This window comes from Polyergus mexicanus, unplaced genomic scaffold, assembly GCF_030449975.1.
Source record: "Polyergus mexicanus isolate NDT 795.1 unplaced genomic scaffold, iyPolMexi1.0 SCAF_10, whole genome shotgun sequence".
Taxonomy (NCBI): Eukaryota; Metazoa; Arthropoda; class Insecta; order Hymenoptera; family Formicidae; genus Polyergus; species Polyergus mexicanus.
Genome location: NW_027223330.1, coordinates 6,318,301 through 6,340,699, shown reverse-complemented (window position 1 = coordinate 6,340,699; position 22,399 = coordinate 6,318,301). Strand labels below are relative to the sequence as shown.

Below are 22,399 nucleotides of genomic sequence, written 5' to 3'. Positions count from 1 at the left end.
TATCGCCCGGTCAGATGGCAATGATCGCGTACGCGTGTATCGTCTTGTACAAATGGTTTCTCGCAAATGTGGTATTGTGTCGCGCTATGAAAATTTTCCCATTCATCAGATGTTAAATTTACCATGGGGACATTAGCTGATAAAATACTTTTTACACGCAGTGCTAAATTTTTAAGTTCTTCGACGAACCATGATATGCAATCGATATTGCGACGAGAATGATACGCGGATAACGAATCATCGTACAAACAATGTACATAATATGCTAAGCTAAATACTTTGTGATGTTGGTAGTTTCTCTCTTCCTCCGTCTTCTCTAAAACGCACTCCAGATCGGCGTACACGACGAAAGGAAGCCGCTCCTTCCGATTATAGTTGTTGAATGTGAGCCACTTGTCCTTATCGCTCGGTAATCGGATAGCGCACTCGTTCATCTCGCGACAGTCCACCGTATGTGATTGTAACTTGTTGTTCGAGCCAAAGTAGTGCAAACATCTGTAAAAGAAATAATTTTTAATTTTTGTTCAAAGATTTCTTTAATATAATTTATTAAATATATACGTACCGATCGCAGATATATATTTCTTGTGTTCTTTTTTGCTCAATTGCGAGCTCACGAGGCGGGATAGATTCTTGATCCACGCGAAATGTCCAACGTTGTTGTCTTCCACGTACAACAGGTTGACGTGTTTGTCTTTTTTCAGCTCACTCAGACGTATCGGGACAATGTTCTTTTCCTCGATACTATATACATTGATTGAGATATTGTGGAATGTTCGAATTTTTTAATTTGATTCACATTCACTGGAAATTCAATGTCCTGGAGATTCAGCACTGTCGTGTAATGCGGGTACGAAGATTCCCGATAAACATGATCTTCAGCTGGGTATAGAGCGGCGACCACAGACCACGCGAAACACGCATTGTCATTAGATTGCACGTTGATTACTGCTCTCTTCATCGTTATTTCTCGCGGTAATTTTATGTGACATCCCGCGCGCAATGGATTATATTTATTTATATTTACATTTAAATCGAGTATTCGCGATAATGCCCATCCGCTATCGCGTTCTTGAAATTCTTCGAGCGATGCTAGAGTGGGCTCGACAACGCGCCGCTCGTACCATTCGCGTAAATCGGATGTGCGAAAGAGTTCATAGTTTCTCGTATTGATACTTTTATTTGCGCGTTTATCACGCGTCATAAATTCACCATTGAACACTGTATTAATTTTCACACTAAAGTGTTTTTTCAGCATGGTTTGCACGTGTTCGAGCACAATGTCTTTAGCATCCCCGAAAAATTGACGAGGCTCGATGTGATTATGATTTATAACCGCACCAGTCAATATGCGGCTCTCGAACGCCGTATCGATCTCTCGCCAAATTAATCCGTGTTGCCGCGTGCTGCATCCCGCACCCGCGTGTACAAAACGTGTGCGTAACGAGTTCTTCAATCCCTCGAGTCGTGCAATTCGGGCAATCAGCGATTGTCGAATCCCAATCGATAATCGTGGACGTTTGATTCGACTTTGTCCTTCTAATGATTCGATATATTCATCGCATCGTTGCTCCCACGCAACGTACTCCTCTATCGAATTCACCCTTGCAGATTGCTCGCGTAGATTTCGTTCGGCATTGTTTTCCGCCATATTTCCAAATTTATACAAAAAATTTTTTGCTAACAAGATGTGCTTATTAACTGCTCTTGTCTCGGAACTCTTGGCGAAAATACTGACAGGGTGTGCCTCTTTACTATGATTTTATATTCTATCTTGATGTTTCTTTCCATCATGTGTGTCTAAATCTTTATTTCGCGATTTGTCACGTACATTTTGGCTAATGTCGATTATTGCATTTTGTCGTCTAGAGCTGATGTCAAATCCCAGATGTATCGCAAAAGTTTCAAATTACATGCAGCTGTCCAATGTTAGTGCAATTTAATCATGAGGATTATCCTTATATTATAGGATTTTGTCATGTTTTGACACGCGCGTTTGAAATCTGATATCTATAGGCGATGTCATCGCGAAGCAGCCGCACATCGGCGCTTGCAAATTTTATATTACGTTGCATTTTTGTGCATTCGGCTAAATCTCACACCTGGTGATGATGTCATCGCGAAGCAGCCGTATATCGGCGCTTGAATGGAAAAATTGAAAAAAATATCGCGTCATCAATAATCCCCCACCACATTGCAATTTTGAAACGCTAGTACATATTTTAAATATGTTCAATACGTTCAGTATTGCATCAACCACTTGTGTGAAAGGTTCATATAAAAATGTATCCCACTGAAGGAAGCCGCATGAATTATTACGTTCCGATTCAAGATGCTGATGAAACTTCACCGTGTAAGAAGAAATGTAACAAGTAAGTTTTAATTAACTTGAATATTTTTTATACTTTTTAAATATTTTTTATACTTTTTAAATATTTATATAAATAATATTGTTTTTACTCCCTAGCATTTCATCCGAGTCTCGTCGCGCGGTTCATATACTCGGAAGACGATACGCCTTAACTCCGACGTCGTACAAATATTTGGACATTGGAATAAACGTTGGAGCTGTATCTTGCGTGGAATTGGTTCTCGGCGATAATCGGGGCAATCAAATAATATTGCCCTTTGAAACGTGGAAATCGCTAATGCTGAAACGTGCGGACATTGAACGACTTCTACAATCGGCTGAAATCCCATTGCGGATTCGAGATTTGACATTCGAAGTGGTTAAAATATCTGATTTGAATATTATAAAAATTGGATTATCAAATAATTCTTTATATATGAAGCCGCCAACTCTATTCTATTTATTCGATTTTGAAAAATGTATAGATCATATGTATTACTGGTTATGCGAAAATACGCATATTGTAAATGAAAAATTCAAACAATTTGTAACTGTTTTACAACAGAATAATATCGTTAATGTATGCGACGCTACAAAAACTATACATGAAAGTAATATGTTTAACAGCGAATCATAGATTACGAGTTATTGACATGTGTTGTAAATGATATTCTTCACGAGGCTTGTAATAAATAAGTGATTTTACTAATTATCTGTGAATTTAATTATTTATCCCATCTTTTATGTATGAATAAAACTGTGTAATAGATATGCGCAGTCTGCAAAACTTAAATCTTTCTCTCGACACACTCTGCTAAAGATGTAGAAAAAATGATGAGGTAGATGAGACGTGATACTCCAGTTAGAAGGAGACAAAAGATATGAAACTACAATATATAATTGAGAGGAGTGTGTAACGTTATAATACGCAACCGTCTTCATCCTTACGACGATCTTAACAATATGTGTTATGGCTGATCAAGAAGTTATTATTATTGAAGATGAGGATGTCATTCTCGAAGATGACAACTTGATGGAAATTGAGATTTTGTCGGACGATTCATCAGACGAAGACCGCATACTTTCTGAGGATTCCGATTACAATAGTGATTGCAGTAGTGTTATTACGGACATAAATCAACGTACTTTAAACCGAGTTGAAATAAATAGTTTAGGTGCGGTAAAAATGTGCGGTATATACTTTTATTATAAAAGTGAAGACAACAAAAAATTTTGCACATGCTGTTTTATGCGTATTTCAGATTTATTTTCGAATATTCGTGTTGTGCGAGAGCATGAAAGTGCAATTTATGAACTAATCCTGGGATCGTTTTGCAGAGAGTGTGGAAAACCGCTGTACCAGATAATGCCCTGCAATATGTGCCCAATTTGCACAGTATAAGCTGGACAAAACTTGTGTTGTGAAAAGACTTAAATAGGAAATATGGGGGCCTCCGAACATTTTGCGGAATTAGAACAATTTCTATGGGAGGATTTCATACAGGTGAACTCGGTGTGTGCATGTGAGTTATGGGAAAGAACATGCCTTAAATGTCTCGAGTGGTTGGAAGAACAGTACCGACACGAGATGTTACAACAGGGGCATGGAATTCAATCGCTGGCTAGCCGAATCGCGCGACTTGAAAGTTTAAGACATTCGTTACGCACAAAATACAAACCTTTAGATGTCCGTGTCCCAGCGCTATCGACAAACACTCCTGTCACTTCAATTGTACAAATGGTGCAAGGTCAAGCAATCGGTTTGAAGAAATCTCGTAAATTGATTTGGATCATTGTCTGCGAGATCATTATATAGTGATGTCCAAGGATTGGGATTTTGATATATAAAAATGTAAGTATCTATTTAAAAAAATATTATATTAATATAAATTTAATTTTTAATATTTAATATTTTTCTGTTTCAGAAGGAACGCCGCCTATATATATATATATTTTTATTATTATTATTTTTATTATTATTATTTTTATTTTTATTTTAACACACACATACACACACACACACACTGTAATATACACACAATTATGAAATAAACTTATTATTATTATAATTGTAATTAAAGTATCAATTATTTCTACACCTTCTTCTTTCCTTTTCCTACATGCATGCCTCGCGCTATCTCATCGGTACATGCATGCCTCGCGCTATCTCTCTTTATCTCTTTCTTCCGCGAACGTCATCCTTTTCCAACACCAATGCGGACGCTATCCTTCTCCCTCGTGCCTGTGATCGCCTTGCGCCGCCTCGCATATGCTCTCTCTCGCACCGCCTGGCGTATGCTCACTCTCGCATCGCCTCGCGCTATCTCATCGGTACATGCATGCCTCGCGCTATCTCTCTTTATCTCTTTCTCCCGCGAACGTCATCCTTTTCCAACACCAATGCCACACCTACTCGCGGCATCGTACCTTCGCGTTCCCTCTTCCCCGCGGCCCCGCACCTACCATTCCGCCGCGGTCCCCCTTCCCCTCTCCGCGGCCCCCGCGCCTACCGTTCCGCCGCGGTCCCCCTTCCCCCTCTCCGCGGACCACGCGCCAACCGTTCCGCCGCGGTCCCCTCCCCCTCTCCGCGGACCCCGCACCTACCGTTCCGCCGCGGTCCCCCTTCCCCTCTTCGCGGCCATCGCACCTACCGTTCCGCCGCGGTCCCCCTTCCCCCTCTCCGCGGACCACGCGCCAACCGTTCCGCCGCGGTCCCCTCCCCCTCACCGCGGACCCCGCGCCTACCGTTCCGCTGCGGTCACCCTCGCGTGACGTCATTCCCACCCCATGACGTCATTCCCACCCCCGTGATGTCATACCCCCGTGACGTCATACTCACCCCCGTGACGTAACCCCCCCGACGTCATTCCCACCCCGTGACGTCACCCCCTCCCCCGTGACGTCATACCCCCCGCGCCGGTTTCCCCTCACCCCTCACCCCCCCTCAGAGGACCATGGCTTAGAACCGGCCTAGATACACTACTCACTTGCGACTCCAAAAATTCTTGAAAAAACTCATTCAGGTAGCCAGTGTTTGGTGGGCGGTATACCATGGCCAGCAAGAGGTTAGACATATCATTAAAAGAAACTTCCACTATTATAAATACGCGTTTGGCGGTGAGCGACTCAGCAGGGCTACACAGGATAGAGGCACGAAGAAAATCCGACAAATAGAAAGCCCCTCCGCCACCAGATCTGCCGACTCTGTCACATCTGAAGAGCATATACCTTGGTATCATTTACCATTTACCATGGCGTCCGTAATTCCAGATCGAAGCCACGTCTCCGACATGCAGATAATATGGTAGTCAGCATTGCAGAAGAAATGACGAAATTTGTCAAGATGCGCGAAGAGGGAGTTAACATGGCAGTTAACATGGCAGATCTTCAGATCCTCAAGGTCCTTTGTCATGTTATTCATAGTTAGTATTAGCTATCGTGTCCGTAATTTTTCGGCCCAATATAGGGTACTTCATTACATCCATAGTCGAATGAGCCAGATTACTGAGAAATCCATGATGACGCACACAGTTAAAATATTTAGGCAGTAGATCTCTGTTTTTGCAATCCTTTATTTCCTGTGAACCAGCACAATGTTCACAGGAAGGTTCGCTTCTGCAGTCCTTGGCCTCCAGAACGCAGCTGGTGCGCCTGTTCTGCTTAGGTATAAAAATAAAAACAATCTTCAGATCAGTTACGGAATCTAGACTTAGATTTTGAGCCACGAGTTTATCTTTGATCTCCTCAGCAGACATTTCTGCTGGCACTCCATGTACAATGAGTGGATTAGATTTAACGTTCTCACATATCATAAATCCAGCGTTGACAAGACCAGGGTGTGGCTTGATTTTCTCGATGTCGGGAGAAAAAGCCTCAATCCTAATTCCGCTATCTCGCGCGTGTGTTAGTTTTTTGACTTTTAGACCAAAGTCAACTGGTTTGAAGATCTTGCACAAGGTCTCTTTAGTAGCCTGAGACATAGCCTGAAGTAAATATATCTTTCTTACCATCCTTCGGCATAACCAGAAAGCTGATAGTGTTGGACAGTTCCACCGTCGGATCTCTAGATACCCGGACCTTTGATCTTGAAGTACGAGTAACGGAAGCGTAAGATCTTCCTCACTTTTTCGGTCTCCGCACAACGGACGTCGCTTCTCGCATCAGCCACGCCTTGACCGATATCGTTTAGCGCCTCCGCCATGACCTTCTTGATATCCCTCGCAAGATTCCCGGATGATAAACGCTCATCGATCAGATTGAGATTGTAAGACTGCAGATATCTCCATCTCTGCATGCCCGAAACGCAAACTCAATTGCTGCCCTTTTATCCAGTGTTTTCTTGCTAGATCATAGCAGTTTGAACATAACATTACTGTGTTATTGCATCGTAGCTCTAAGCGCATTCATCCTCGAGGAATTTATCGCATCAGTACTAGGTCTCTCTGATATGCCTGAAGAATTCGATAAAGATGCGCTAGAAGACTGCCTCGTAAGCCCCCTCCTGCCTACGCTATTGTCGTCCTGCCCATCAACGCCTACGCCAGCATCCATCGCACGACTGTATACGGATGCTTTATAAACAAAGCCTAGCTCACGTCAAATTCAGCGAAATTCCAAGAGAAAAGTCCAAAAAGAAAAGTCCAGAAAAACGGTCAAATTGATCAGAGCAAAGACAGATCGTATACCCAAAGGTCAAGCAAAGTAGCCCTTGACAATACAGTACTAAAAAAGAAAGACCCGAAAGGACGAGAAGCGGCAGAAAATCGGTACACAAGACAGAGAAATAAAAAACATGTCTCAATCCTCACTCAATCCATCGTTCTTAGAGAGAACGAGAGAGGGAGAGAGAGAGAGAGAGAGAAAGAGAGAGAGAGAGAGAAAAGGAGAGGGAGAAGGAGAGAGAAAGGGAGAGAGATTGATTGACTGATTGATTGATATTTATTAGCTTTCTCAGGTAGTTATAATATAATTCTAGTTTACATTAATTACAATATACCCCTTTAATATTTGCTTAAACGGCACAATTCTTTCATTCCGCTTTATTTCAGTTGACAAGGCGTTATACATTTTCACTCCTTCGTAAAACATACTCTTTTGCGCACTCCTCGTTCTGCGATATCTTATTGCAATATCCCCACATTGTCGTGTTTGTCTTTCACTTTCAGTTCCCACTATTTCTAATCTATTGTATTTCTTAATTGTTCTGATAACATTGTTATAGCCCGAAAAAGCTATATGCTAGTTATTAGTTGTATATTATTTTATACTATAAGGCATGCTCAACGTGTAACGCGAATACATATCACGTTACGAGCGAAGTGCTGACAAGATGAGCCATGCGTGAAGCCCGAGCGACAGTGCAATCACTCCATTGCGAAAACGCGGAAATCAGGGCGAGCGGTATAAGGAAATTGCAAAAATGCAAGCAAAGAAGTCCTACTTCAAACTTTCTTAGCTTGCACCCGAATCTTGCCGCCAAAATTGAGCGAATCCTATCGCTAAGCGACTTTCTCCTGCGAAATCAAGGGGACATAATAAAAACACTCACCGCTAACGAGCGGCGGGCAGTCTCAATATCAGAAGTATTACCGGACAGTTAATATCGTTAATCATACCTTGACAACCTTACGGGCAACTATTAAAGTAAAACCACGTAGTCGGCAGAGATAAATTACAAAGAATCGAGGAGTGAGTCTCGCGACCGAAATTTGACTCCAGACATGCGCATGTCAAGATATCCGCTATCGCGATACGCGACGCGAGCTAACGTGCAGGAACATTATAATAAATCTAAATTGTGAATAAAATAGATCTATATATTTTTATCCCGATTGCAAGAATATTATCTCCATCAACAATCAATCGGTGAGTCTCTTGGGTGGAGGCCGAATTTTCAAATTCCGTCCGGCGAACGATTTCGACTACCGTGCATATGTTCCTTAAAATCTTAAAAATAAAAATAAAAATACACGCATTATAGTATAGCCTCTGTTTTATGGACATAAACTGCAATGCATGCAGCATACGCTCCATTTTGGTATGTCTATGACATTGCAATATGATCCTCATAGCCCGGTTTTGTGCTTTTTGCACTTTACTTAGCTGTGTTTCTCCCATATCAATTAACAGCGTCGCACAATACTCAAAGTAAGGCGTTATGATTGTCTTATATACAATATATCTAGTGTATGCCGATATGTAATTACCTATTTAAAAAACTCGTTTTTTCCCTATTTTCTTTAGCATATAATCACAGTGGTCCTTATATCGTAGTCTATGATCAATAATTATGCCTAGATATTTCATTATTTCCACAAGTTCTATCTCAGTTCCATCCAAATTCAATGTAATATTACCTCGCAGTTCTTTTCTTATATTTCTAACAATCATATATTTCGTTTTCCCTGCATTCATTTTTAACTTATTTATATTCATTCACTCTTCTATTATAGTAAATCCATATCCATTTGCCCTCTAATACGGCGCTGTCTTTTCCAGTTACATATATTAACGTATTATCTGCAAACATTTTTATACTACATCCTTCTGGATAGATTTTGATTATATCATTTATATATACTATAAATAACAAAAATCCTAATACAGATCCTTATGGGACCCCATATTCTGTAGCCATTAATTTAGACCATTTATTATTAAATTGAACCTGCTATGTTCTATCCTTTAAATATGATCTTAACCATTCTATAATCATTCTTTTAATTCCATATTGATATAATTTCTCTAATAATCTTTCTCTATCTATTGTTTCAAAGGCTCGCTTAAGATCCGTGAAAATTACTCTTACCATTTTTGCTTCACTAACTACAACATCAATTTCCATTCATTAATGACTGTTTGAATCGCTGTTTTACACAAATACTGTTTTCTAAAACCCGACTGATGCTCTGTTATAATACAGTTATCTTTTAAATACATTTTAATTTGTCTTTTAACTCTAACACTTTTTTAATTCTAACACTTTTTCAAATATTAATAACACATTAATAGACCTAAATTCACTTGCTTTTCTAGATTTCTCTATTTTTGGAATCGGTATTATCGTATACATTTTTCAACCTTTTGGACAGCAATCTTCCTTCAAAAAATTATTTATTATATCAACAAATTCCTCTTTCATTACGCAAAATACTGTCTTTAACATATCGCTAGTTATTCCCTCTGTACCTTTCTTTTTCGGTAGTCCCATAACAATTTCCTATAAATGCTCTATACTAATCATCTCAAAATTTTCCATAATTCCCTCGTTTTCGAAAACATAAATAATTCTTTCATATGCACTTCCAGGTTTACTCCTATTTATAGATTTTACTATACTATTGATACTTTGAATATAATATAAATTAAATTTATCTGCTATATGGCAATCTTCAGTGCTGTCTAATATTTCAAAATCTATGTCCTCTATATTATCTATTCCCTTTTACCTCCTGGTTCATCTCTAATTATTTCTTTTAGTGTTTTCCACATAAATGTAGGATTTTTTTTATTAAGACCTATGGCTCATCCCTTTTAGCCGCTGCTTTTCTTATACAAAAACCGCTTTTTCCCTTCTCATATTCTCGGAATTCTAAAATTTTTCCTAGGTGCTGTAGCGTCCAACGCGTTTACTATACTATCAACAAATTTCTTCGCGCTCACACTAACATCCATATCTTGGTTTTTCTCTAATTTATTTTCCATTAATTTAATAAATTCTATATAAAACTCTCTATAATTCTTAACACTAAGTTCTCTGTATTTATTATCTATTTTATTCGCATTCAGTTCAACTTTTAGCCACGCATGGTCCGTTATTTTAGGTTCATGCATTACCTGCACTTCTATTTTGTTATTAGCGAAAATTAAATCTATAATTGTGTTACTATCTTTCGTAATTCTTGTCGGTTTATTTACATATTGTTTCATAGCTAAGCTCAACATTGTCGTTTGCAGTTTCCTTGTATAAAATGAACCTAACATGTATGAATGAATTAAATTTATTGATTCCCCTTAGGGTTACAATTTCCATATTCATCTTTACTTCACATTTTCTTACCCTAAACGCTTCTTAATACTATCTCTCTCTACTCATACAAATTTCTCTTATAACTACGTTTTCGCCTCCTATCCCGCCACACACACACACGCTATTCTTACATCTACCTTAACCTATTTGGACCTCCGTTTCCGATTTATTGTCCAGCTCTTCCTCTTCTTCGTCCCCCCCCCCTCTCTCTCTCTCTTACACATACACACACTCTCCCTCTTTCTCTTTCTCTCTCTCTTCCTCTCTCTCCTCCCTCTTACTCTACCCTCTCTTACTCTCTCTCTGTTCCTCCTCCCTCTGTTCCTTCCCCTCTCCTCTCTCCTCTAATATCTCTTTCATCCATTCCTCCCCGTTCCCCTCTTCTCCCAGCATTATGTCCACCACTTCCTGCCAACTTTCCGCCTCTCTTCCCCCTCTCAGCCCACATCTGTCCCATATATGCTCCCATGTTTCTCTCTCTCCTCCACACATCCTACAGATCTTTTTCCCCTCCTCTTCCCAGCACCTACTTTCCCTTACTTCATTTCCTAGGCTAAACCTTGCAATTCTTCTCCATCTTGATTCTGCCCACCCTTTTTTGAGGTATTTCGGTATCCCTTCTCCTTTTATCCTTTTGTACCATTTATTATAATTCGAATTCTCAATCCTCTCCCGTCTCTCTTCCCTCTGCAACGTTATTTCCTTTCCCTCTACTACCCCGTATTCCGGCATCTCCTCTCTTTTCCATGCTATCTCTTCCATTTCTCTCTTTTCTGTTATTCTTGCCTTAAAAAATTCCTCTCTCTCCAACTCCCATTCTGAAATCCCTTTCTCTTTTCCTAATCTTTTCTTAATTTCCTCCAAACATTCCCTTGCCAACCTTCCCCCTTTTCCTTCCTCTAGTCTCTTTTCAAAACTCCACGCCCTTTGTAATTCTTCTCTAACCAAATATCCCGGCGTACTCCAGTCTACTCTCAAGATCCACCTTAGAAATCTTTCCTCCGTCCTCTCTACCCTCTCTCTTTCTTTCCATCCCCATATCTCTGCCCCGTCCTAACTGTCCACAGCAGAGTGTCGAACAGCCATATTCTTCTTTCGATATTCTTTTCAAATTTCCTCTTCCCTATCCCCCATACCTGCCTCGCAACTCCCATTGCCTTTCTTACCCTGTCTCTTATATGTCCTTCTTGCCTTCCATTTTCTTGAAAGACATATCCTAAATATTTCATCTCCTTAACTTCTTCTATCCTTTTCCCTTCCACCTCCAATTTGTTCTCTTTCTTCTTCCTCCTCCTCTTCTAAAAATCAGTACCTTTGTCTTTTCAACATTCCTCAAGTCTTTTTCTATCTAAATATCCTTCCAACCTTGCTATCATAGCCCTCATTTCTTCCTCATCTTCTGCCACCAATGTCATATCATCTGCATATGCTAATGCAAAGATCTTTCCCCCTCCTAACCTTACCCCTCCCCATCCCCCTTTAGCTAATACCTCTTCTAAGTCCGCCAACATCATATTAAATAGTAGCGGACTCAGTGGACATCCCTGTCTGACCCCTCTTCCTAACCAAAACTCTTCACTTACCTCCCCCCCTATCCTTACTCTGCTCTTCGTCTCCCTTAACACCTCTTCTATCCTCTCTATCAAACCTTCTCTTACCCCTCTTTCTCTTATCGATCTTATCAACATCTCCTTATCCACCGTATCGAATGCGGCTTTTAGGTCTACAAACAGGCTGACTACCTTCCCTTTTGGCTTCGCAATCTGTCTTTGCACAATATAATTAAGCACGTATATGTTGTCCATTACCCCTCTTCCTTTTCTAAAACCCACTTGATTTTCTGACACTAGTTCTTTTATTTCCACTTCCACCCTTAATCTCTCCGCCAGAATTGTTGTATATACTTTGTATAAGGTTTGGCATTAGCGTCACTCCTCTGTAGTCCTCCACTTTCCCTCATTCTCCTTTTTTCCTTATCGGCGCAATCATTCCCTCCTTCCATTCCTCCGGCCATCCCTCTCCCTTCCACACTCTCCTACATACTTCCCACGCCCATTTCCCCATTTCCTCTCCTCCATATTTCCAGACTTCATTTGGTATCCCATCAATCCCCATTGCCTTAGTTACTCTTGACTTCTCTATCGTTCTTTTAATTTCTTCCCACTCTATATCTGATTCTCCTTCCTTCCTTCCTTTCTTCTCCTGTCCTCTCACTACCCTTTCTTCTACCCCTCCCAGTAGTCTCATAAAATGTTCTTTCCATTCTCACATTTGTATCCCTTCCTCAATTCCTTTCCTTTTTCTTCTCTCCCTGTTTACTATTTCCCATACCTTACTTTCCGTCTTCGCCTCTGCTGCTTCTTTAATTAATCTCTCTCTCTCTTACCATACATTGTCCCCGTATTATTAACTATTTTATTATATTCTCCAGAAATCTCACGAAATCACCATGCGATGCGTTTGGTATGATAATATTATCAATGATATATTACCATTATTATTCCTCTATACAATTTCTTTTCACCTCAATCGCAGCATACTAACAATTCGATTCTAATTTTTTCATTAAAACTATCTCATATTTAACATCATTCTTTATATATAAAACAATCCCTCCTGTATTTCTATTTTCAGCGTCACATCTAACTATACTATAACCTAGTACGTTCACTTCACTGTCTTCAATTTCAGCAGTCAATCTCGTTTCTGATAACGCTATGAATGCGGATTTATTTTCTTCATAATCTGATGATGTATCTCATCTCTATGTGCCATTAAACTTTGCGCATTTGTATATAACATTATTTCCGCTTCCTTTTGTAGTTGCTATTTCGCATTTTCCCAGCCGACTCTCCCCTTCTCCTCCTGTATCGCCCTTTGAAATGTTGGACATTCCGGGCTAAAGGCATCGTGTTCATCTCTTATCTTCAGGTTGTATGTTCAAATTTTAAACATACAATTTACACATTTTTTCTTTGTCGCCGTATATTCAATCACTTTATGATTTCCTGCACATTTGTGGCATGTTTCATTTAGCGTAAAATTTTTTGTAATATGATAGTATCCCCAGCATTTAAAACATCTTTTAACATTAATGCGATTGAATATAGGACATTTTCTCCATTTTACATTTAGTTTCTCTTTTTTCAACATCATTTTCATGCGTTTCTTCATCTACTTCAATTATTATCGAACCTTCTTCTTTTTCTCTTCTTCTAAGTTGATTATTATTATTTCTCCTTTATTTAACTATTTTTTTTCATTATTCGCATTTGGAATCCACCATTTATTACATCAATTCTATTCTGCTTCTTGATTATAGTGTTGTCTCTAGCCGCTAAGGAAGAGGTCTTTTGGGATTTGTACGCCCAAAGGATTAGTATCTACGCTCGTAGTAAGACACTCCCGGACGTTAGGTAAAAATTAGTATATTTTCTAAGATTCTGTACGCTTTTCACTTATTCGCGATTATAATAGTCGGGCGCGATATGTACGGTATTTCGATAATATTACTGAGCGAGCGAGCGATGTTAATGAGCTATGTTACAACTAGCTAGCGTCAGTGCATCTCGCGCTTATTATAAATCTTAATTAATTAGGTCGGTGATTAAGGAGGTGTGTGGTGTCCCTGACCGGAGCATGTCTCGTGCTTGTCAGTCTGTCTCGTCAGCTGCTTACTCAGCTTCCGAGAACTTGACCGTGACTTCCTTCTCTTTAGTCACGTATCTTTACTTTATTTTATTAATAATCTTTTATTCATTATTCTTTCTTAATTCCTTTTCTTTGGACTCTTTCCCTAATTTTAATGCTTTGCTTAGCTCTTTCTTAATCTTTTCTCTACTTTGTTTGTTTTATCTTTTAATATTAAGATATTGATCGGGTTACGACATCAGTTATTCAGTCATCATCATTCAACCTCATTTTTTCTTCGCTGACATCGATAATTTTTATTTTAGGCTTCATCTGCGGTGATTCCGTAACTTTGTAATTTTCTCCCAGTTTGTCCTGCACTGTGGCTTTCAACTTTTTCATTTCTTCTCCAGTTTCACAACCCATGATCACTGTTCCTTTCCTTCCTTTTTTTTAGCTTCATTATTCCCATCGCCATGTTTTTGATATCTATCTTTTCTTTTATCAATTTTTTTGTAACTTCACTCTCTTGTTGAATCTTGGATTTGATAATTATAACATTCCTTTTGTTTTTCTTTTTACCGCTTTACTATAGCTCCTTTGTATTCCTCCTGTTGATCCAGATACTTCTCCTTGTATCATTCTTCTCAACTGTTCTAACAGTTTCTGCTTAACATTTTTCAATTTTTCTCGAACTATTTTCGTGATCATTATTTTAATTTCCTTCTTACATACTGTTTCGTCTTTTATTTCTTTTACAATTTTTACCAGCCAATCTATTTTTACATCAATAGTCAATGATCCACTCGCTCCTGATATTCTATTTCCATTATTTGGCGTCGTAAACGAACCTATAGATCCTATAGATCCTAGTCTGTCCCTACTACCCCTGGCCATTGCCGATGCCAGTGCCAAGTTTTTTAATCAAAATGTTTTTATTTTTTTTATTTCTATTAATTTTTAATTTTTATGTAAATTTTTAATTTTTCTTTTAATATTGATAATAAATAAATTTTATACATATAGCATAAATTTTTATTTATTTAGTGCAACTTTCGAATATCATTATTTTTGTAAGAAATTAAAAGAACTATTTTATACAACTGTTTTCTATTAAAATATTTGTATAATTTTTTGTTTTCAATTGAAGTAATTTTTTTGGTATCATTATTTTTGTAGGATATGCATATGTAGGAAATTAAAACAATTATTTTGTACATAATTCCTTTTGGTTAAAATATTTTCGTAAGTTTTTAATTTCAATAATTTACAGTAACACTATTTTGTGCAGATTAAATTTAAATAACTATTTTGTAAATACGATTTAAATAACTATTTTGTAAATACAATTTAAATAACTATTTTGTAAATACAATTTAAATAACTATTTTGTAAATATATCTATATACGGTTTTTCATAACTGGAGCGTCTACTTGGCGCCTCTTTTACCTTTTATTAAAAAGATAAATTTTTAGGGATCTTATTAATCATAATTGGCACATAACAAATTCCTTTTAAAACTGAAAGTCCTAACAACATACTTAATTTTGATTGTGACAAAACTTTTTCACATGTCACGTATTGTAACAACAATATGCTAAAATATTTTGCAACTTTAACCATAAATGTTTCAAAATTATTATATACAAATATATAAATATATATATTTATACTATTATAATAGAGCTACTTGGAAGGCAATGTCGTATTAAGTAAAAAAATCTAGAAGAACCAGTTCTTTTTTGTTTTTTTTTTAAACTGTGATAAATAATCTGTTAATATTATATTCATTATTTATGAAACATCTTGTATAAAGCAAATATTAAACAAAACGTATTTTAACTATTCTAACATCAATTATTTAGTAATATTATTAAATAAGAATAACAAATATTTTTTTATTATTTAGATCTTATTTAGTCGAAGGAGCGAAAGAGATGAGATTTTTGGAGAAAGATCCGTTGAAGAAAAAAACATTCTTCAAATTATTATACGCTTTATGTTTCTTTCACGCAGTAGTTCAGGAACGACGAAGTTATGGTCCCCAAGGCTGGAATATTCGATATGGTTTGTAATTAGTACTTGGTTAATTGACATTTTTATCTCATATGTCGAATTTTTTAGCATCGATTTTTTTTTTAGATTTCAACGAATCTGATTTTCAAATATCCGCCCAACAGCTCGAAATATTCGTTCAGAATTATGAACAAGTACCGTTCAAGGCAATCACATATCTTACAGGTGAATGTAATTACGGAGGTCGAGTGACGGATGAGAGAGATAGAAGGTGTCTCATCACCATTCTAAAGGATTTTTTCAATCCGGATGTAATCGCAAATCCGAACTATTCGTTTGTAGATATCGGTCCAGAGTATACCATACCGAAAAAGTACTTAATATACAAAATATAATTCACTGTCTTAATTTAAATGATTGATTGATTCTCTGATTAAGCTCGAAAAATAGAATAGAATATAGAATTTATTTCATGTTTTAAGAAATCAATGTTTCCTTAATCAAAGATATTTATGATTCACACATACATTGCAATAATAATATTATATAAAAAACAATACAGGGTGTTCCATTTTAAAAGTTCCATCCTCATAACTTTTCAGAATCAACGTTTGAAAGAAAATAACTCCGATAAAAGTTGCAGGGAACAAAGGGGGCTATCTAACAGTGATCTTGGATTTGACATTAAAAGTCATTTTCAAGGTTATTTGAAAGTTTCCCATTTAAAAAACGGAAGTTTTTTAAATGGGAACCCCTATTTTTCATTACATATTCTTATAGCTTATCTCGAGAGCTTTCTAAAACAAAAAAGTATTACGATAAGATTATCGAAAACTAAATATTTTACAAGATATTTAATTTTTTATATCAAAATATGTTAGATTAAAATATAAAATAACTCAAAAAGTACTTAATGAAAAAATACTTTATTATGGTGTTTTGGAAAACTGTCAAGGTAAGCTATAAGAATATGTAATGAAAAATAAGGGTTCCCATTTAAAAAACGAAAGTTGACCTTCAAATGACCTGGAAAATGACCTTTAATGTCAAATCCAAGGTCACTGTTAGATAGCTCATAAGATAGAATCAGAATAATCTCTCCTATAACCTACAACATACTTAAATAGCGATAAAATCGGTGAGATGGTTAGAATAGCTAACTATTCCAAAAAAATTATTAGTGTCTCAATTGAAATGCTCATTTCCAAAATTAAATCCATATTTTCAGAAAGTAAAAATTGTATTACAAAACTTTTCTGTTTTATAACTCAAAAATTTAATAATAAATTTATTCTAAAAATACAAATTTAAATCATTCGAAAATAAATTCTTTCTTTGCATTAAAAATAGCAGAGCATGTCAGAGAATCTATCATTATAAGATAAGATATCTTATCATATAAGATCACAATACTTCGTATATAATATTAGGCATTATATGTAAATATGTATAAATGTTTATGCGAACAAAAATATATCACAGACATGGTTATGAAGATTACATAAAACATATACAATCGATTCCCCTAATTTCATCACCGGAAGTGTTTGGTCTCCATGTAAATGCGAGCATAACTCGCAATCTCGAGCTCGCATCAAGCTTATTCGATTGCATGACATTAATACGGAGTGCCGTAATCGTGGGCGATGTCAGAAAGCAAGATGAAATTTTATTGAATATGAAAAAGGATATATATGAAAGAATACCAGATTTATTTGACATCGAAGAAGCGCAAAAGCGTCATCCAATCACGTATATAGAATCAATGAATATAGTATTAATCCAAGAATTAGAGAGATATAACGATCTCTTGGCAGAAATTCGATATAGTCTGACGACGTTGGAAAAAGCAGTAAAAGGATTTATAGTGATGACACCATTGTTGGAGGTATATGTTTGTATGTGTATGTGTATGCACGTGCGTGCGTGTGATAATCTAGCATAATGTTTCTTTGACTATATATGCAAACAAATGAAATGTCTTAGTAAGCAAATCTACGCCCTAGTTCCAAAAAAGAGAGAAGAAGAAATAATTTTAAATAATATAATGTGTGGATATATACAAACTTTACAATATAAAAGTATACTGAAACAGGCTATTTTATTGTTATAATTTTATTAATTATTTGACTTAATTATTAAACGAATTATTTTAATGAATTTATTATATTGAATTAATATGAAATAGTCCACATCTAACAGGGCCGGCTCCGTGTTAAAACTCACTACCTGATTAAATGGTATTAAATAATATTAAATAACAAGGATGGGCGCTAACTAATTTATAGAAAATTAGTAAAACATTTAACTTTCTCAGGCTATATACCGTTTTATTCTCTTATCGCTCTGCATTTCGTTCTTTATTAGACAAAGTGGGTCTCTGTATTCGTATTATGTCAGTCAACATGACAAAATTAACAAGAAATTTAATTATCTATTGACTAAATAAAAAAAACATTGAGATTAAAAACATCAAACCTGTAAAATATTTTTGCAGTATACTTTTAGTACATTCAGTTCCAGCAATTGATAAAATGCCGAGTTTTTCTTCAATCATTCTCGTAACATTCATCTAATGAGATAGAAATCAGAGTTGACCTCCAATCTTTTAGTGGTAGTCAACAATTTTTATCATATATTAATAAAAAATGGTTCATTAATTTATCTTCAACCATCATTCCAAATGACATTCAGGTTCTTCTTCAGCTGGAGAAAACTTTAGTCTTCCAGTCTTTAATACTGATAAGCTAACAGTGAAGTTTATTAAAAACATTGAGAACAATCTAAAAAAACTTTCGGTTAAAATAACCAAAAGAAATCGCTTGGCACATTGTTAACAATCTTCCTTCTTACTCTATACTAAAATATGAATTTAATGACAATATCAATCGTCTAGTTTCTTTTACCAAAAAAATTTCTAAATGAAAATCGGAACTTTATTCTTATACGTGTTGATAAAGGGAATATCACGGTTATTTTTGATAAAGATCAATATCTGAATAAAATGGAAAATTTACTTAGTGATACTTATAATGCCATTACAAAAAATCCTATTAAAAAATTTACGTCTAGATTACGAGACATGTCAACCAGATGGAAAAACTCTAACTTTATCTCTACATATAGATCTCTTTATTGTTGCAACGGTGTTCTGCCGAGGGCCTATGGTCTCTCTCAGATTAACAAGTCTGCTTGTCCTTTCAGATTAATAGTTTTCTCTTTGAAAAGACCTTTGTATCACTTGGTATCTTTTCTCCATCGTATAATATTGTACATAAAAGTTTTCCATTAACTTTTAGTCACGTCTTCAACAGTTTTGAATTAGTTAAAAAACTTTCCAATATATACACATTAGTAATAACTTCTATTTAATCTCTTTAGATATTATCTCTCTTTCCACTAATGTTACGTCCACGATTCCTTTCTTCCGCGACGTTGCGGCAACGATCGTCAATTGGTGATAAAAACGAATCGCCTAGTAAATAGAGCATTTTGCACCACACATTTCTTTAAACATTTAGTCACTTGTTAATATCTATATCTATGAGTAACTGTGAGAAAGACGCAAGAAGACCGGTGACGAAACCGCGCCGGTCGTCTAGAAATAAATAAAAATCAGTAGTTACCCTTTGCAGTAGAATTTTCCGGCGGAAGAATAAAATGATATCGAAAAGATAATAAAATTCTTTTTACCAAAATATTTGACAAGTACAACCGAATCAATAATGATAAAATTTCCGTAACAGAATATTCAGTAAATATAGTGTAACGGTAGGACCGTTACTAAAGCCTCGCGGACATGCACCTCCCGTCTGCATTGAAGCTAGCGCTTGGCGCCATCTTAATTCATCCATGAATCGCGATTTCCGCCGCATCGCCGTTGTGTAGCGACGCCCTCACTACGCGTCCTCACTACACGCCACGAGAGAGCATGGGAGATCCGCCGGCCGGGTATATAAGCCAGCTCGGCACAGCATATGATACCAGTCCTGGTTCAGATCCTCGGGACGCTCGAAACTACAGAGAGGGTCCCATTAGCGCACGGTGCGATAGCCTACATCCCGATAGCACACAAAAAATTTAACGTAATTCCCGATAGCCCATATCTCTTTAACATACACCCCGATAGCGCACGAAGTAAATGGCGCTTCATCCCGATAGTGTACAAAGTAAATTGTGCATTATCCTGATAGCACACACTTAAAAAACATTGTCCCAATAGCGCACATTATTTTAATTTTTCTCGATAGCCCACGTCACGATAGCACACATAAAAATTAACGTAATTCTCAATAGCCCACATCTCTTTAGCATACATCCCGATAGCACACAAAATAAATGGCGCATTATCCCGATAGCACACAATAAAAAAAACGCAATGTCAATAGCGCATATTACTTGACTTCCCCTTTTTCTCAATAATCCACATCCCGATAGCGCACATTGCCGTGTGCTATTGGGACATGTGCTAAAGAGAAAATATGCGTTTCTTTTCCCGATAGCGCACATCGCCGTGTGCTATTGGGATGTATGCTAAAGAAAAAATATGCGTTTCTTTTCCCGATAGCGCACGTCGCCGTGTGCTATTGGGACGTGTGTTAAAGAGAAAATATACTGAACGTGGCCTTTATTTAACTTTCGGTGAACAACAAGGATCAAATGATACCGTAAGCGTTGCGGGCAGTAGGTGGAACGCGCCCATAAACATAAGATGATCATAAAACAATCAAACATAAGACGTAACGTTATAATTAAGTTGAAGAAAACGAGACGTCTGTCCAATTGTGGACGTAAAGTAAAGCGGCGTGTACAATAGAAATTTTAAGCCCTAAGCCTTAAGAAATTGACCAATTACAGTCAAGTATAAGGAGAATACTTGACTGTGATTAGTCAATTTCTTAAGGCTTAGGGCTTAAAATCTCTATTGTAGACGCCGCTTAAGGCTATTGTACAATAACCTTTCTCGATTTATATTTTTCTTCTTTTTCTTTCTTTTTTTTCACTGGCAACTTCTGATCTAGAAAATGATTAGATCATTCCGCCCAACAACAAGTAGAGAGTAAGAAATGTAGGGAGTAAGAAATGTAGAGAATAACAAAAAGCTTCTTAAGAAGAGGTCTGAAAACTGAAAAATTAGGCCCAAACAAAAGACATATGCGTAACATGTCAGAACACGTCCGTTCTTGTCCGCGGGCGGAAACGAACTCTTGATTTATGTTTTTCTCTGCCTTACTTTACGTCCACGACTACGATAGATGTAAGCGCTTATGCCTTAATATAGTTAATATAGCGCTATAATTTACGAAAATAATTGGATGAACTGCATGTATTTAATATTTGGCCTATTCAGACAAATTTACATAGACGCAAGATACACAAGCACAAAAATTAATCAATTATTCGTCTAGTACGAAAAAGGTAGCAATATGGCATCCTGTATGTTAAACATTGATTAGTTAATTTCCTTATTCATATGCGTTAAGCATTTATGCGGATTTGTCTGGATAAACCTTCAACAGTTACAAATTTGTATGCGATCGCTCTTAAATAAATCGGATTATTTTTTTTTCTCTTTTTCTTCTCATGCCAACAGATTTAAATACAATATAAAAGATCTTGAAATGCTATAATAAGAATGTTTCAAAACATTTATTTGTTAGTTTTTTATATTTCAAATATGAAAGACATTAGGCTTGTTCTTTTTAACTGAACTTCCTGCACTAGTGTACATTGAAAATGAACGATATATATTTAAGTATTCAAAGGAAAAAGAAGAAAGTGAATTAGTATACACCAGTGCATGCCACGATCTGCACATTTCGGCCGATTTCCGAGAGTCAACGCCTATCGCGCCCCCCTTGCGTCTTGAGATCCTCAACTAGCAACCGTAACCAAGCGCGCGGCGCTCTGCCTCAGGTACGGTGCATCTGTACCGCGAAGCGGTTCCGTACCCCCTTACTGCCAAATATTAATGTTTTAAACGCGATCTCTTTAGAATTTTTTTAAATAATGAATTCAAGAACAAAGTTTCAATACTCGATTATTAATTACATTTACGATATAATAATTCTAAAATATTATTAAATTATATTCGATAGATTAAATTTGTTAAATGTGTCGCGCGCGGAAACTCTTTCCGATATATAAATTAATAAATAATTGTAAATTTAAAGTTTTATAAAAGACGCTTTTATTAAAAGCACGAAATACTTATGAACGATATTATTTAAGTTATAGACTGTTGGATATCCCCAGTATATGATGTCATTATATAAATTAGAATAACGTAATATTTTTAGAATTATTATATTGTAAATGTAATTAATAATCGAGTATTGAAACTTTATTCTTGAATTAATTATTTTAAAAAATT

The 22,399-nt window shown here is 36.5% G+C and overlaps 1 protein-coding gene across 1 annotated transcript in view; it reads left to right on the top strand.

Moving 5' to 3' along the window:
* The window catches only part of Dhc62b (Dynein heavy chain at 62B), a 962,114-nt gene that overhangs the window by 895,427 nt on the left and 44,288 nt on the right, over positions 1–22,399 (top strand). Inside the window, exons 32-34 of the mRNA XM_070302893.1 lie at positions 15,920–16,077; positions 16,153–16,399; positions 17,509–17,914. Coding sequence (XP_070158994.1) covers positions 15,920–16,077; positions 16,153–16,399; positions 17,509–17,914 — 811 coding nt within the window. The remainder of the gene's footprint in view (positions 1–15,919; positions 16,078–16,152; positions 16,400–17,508; positions 17,915–22,399) is intronic.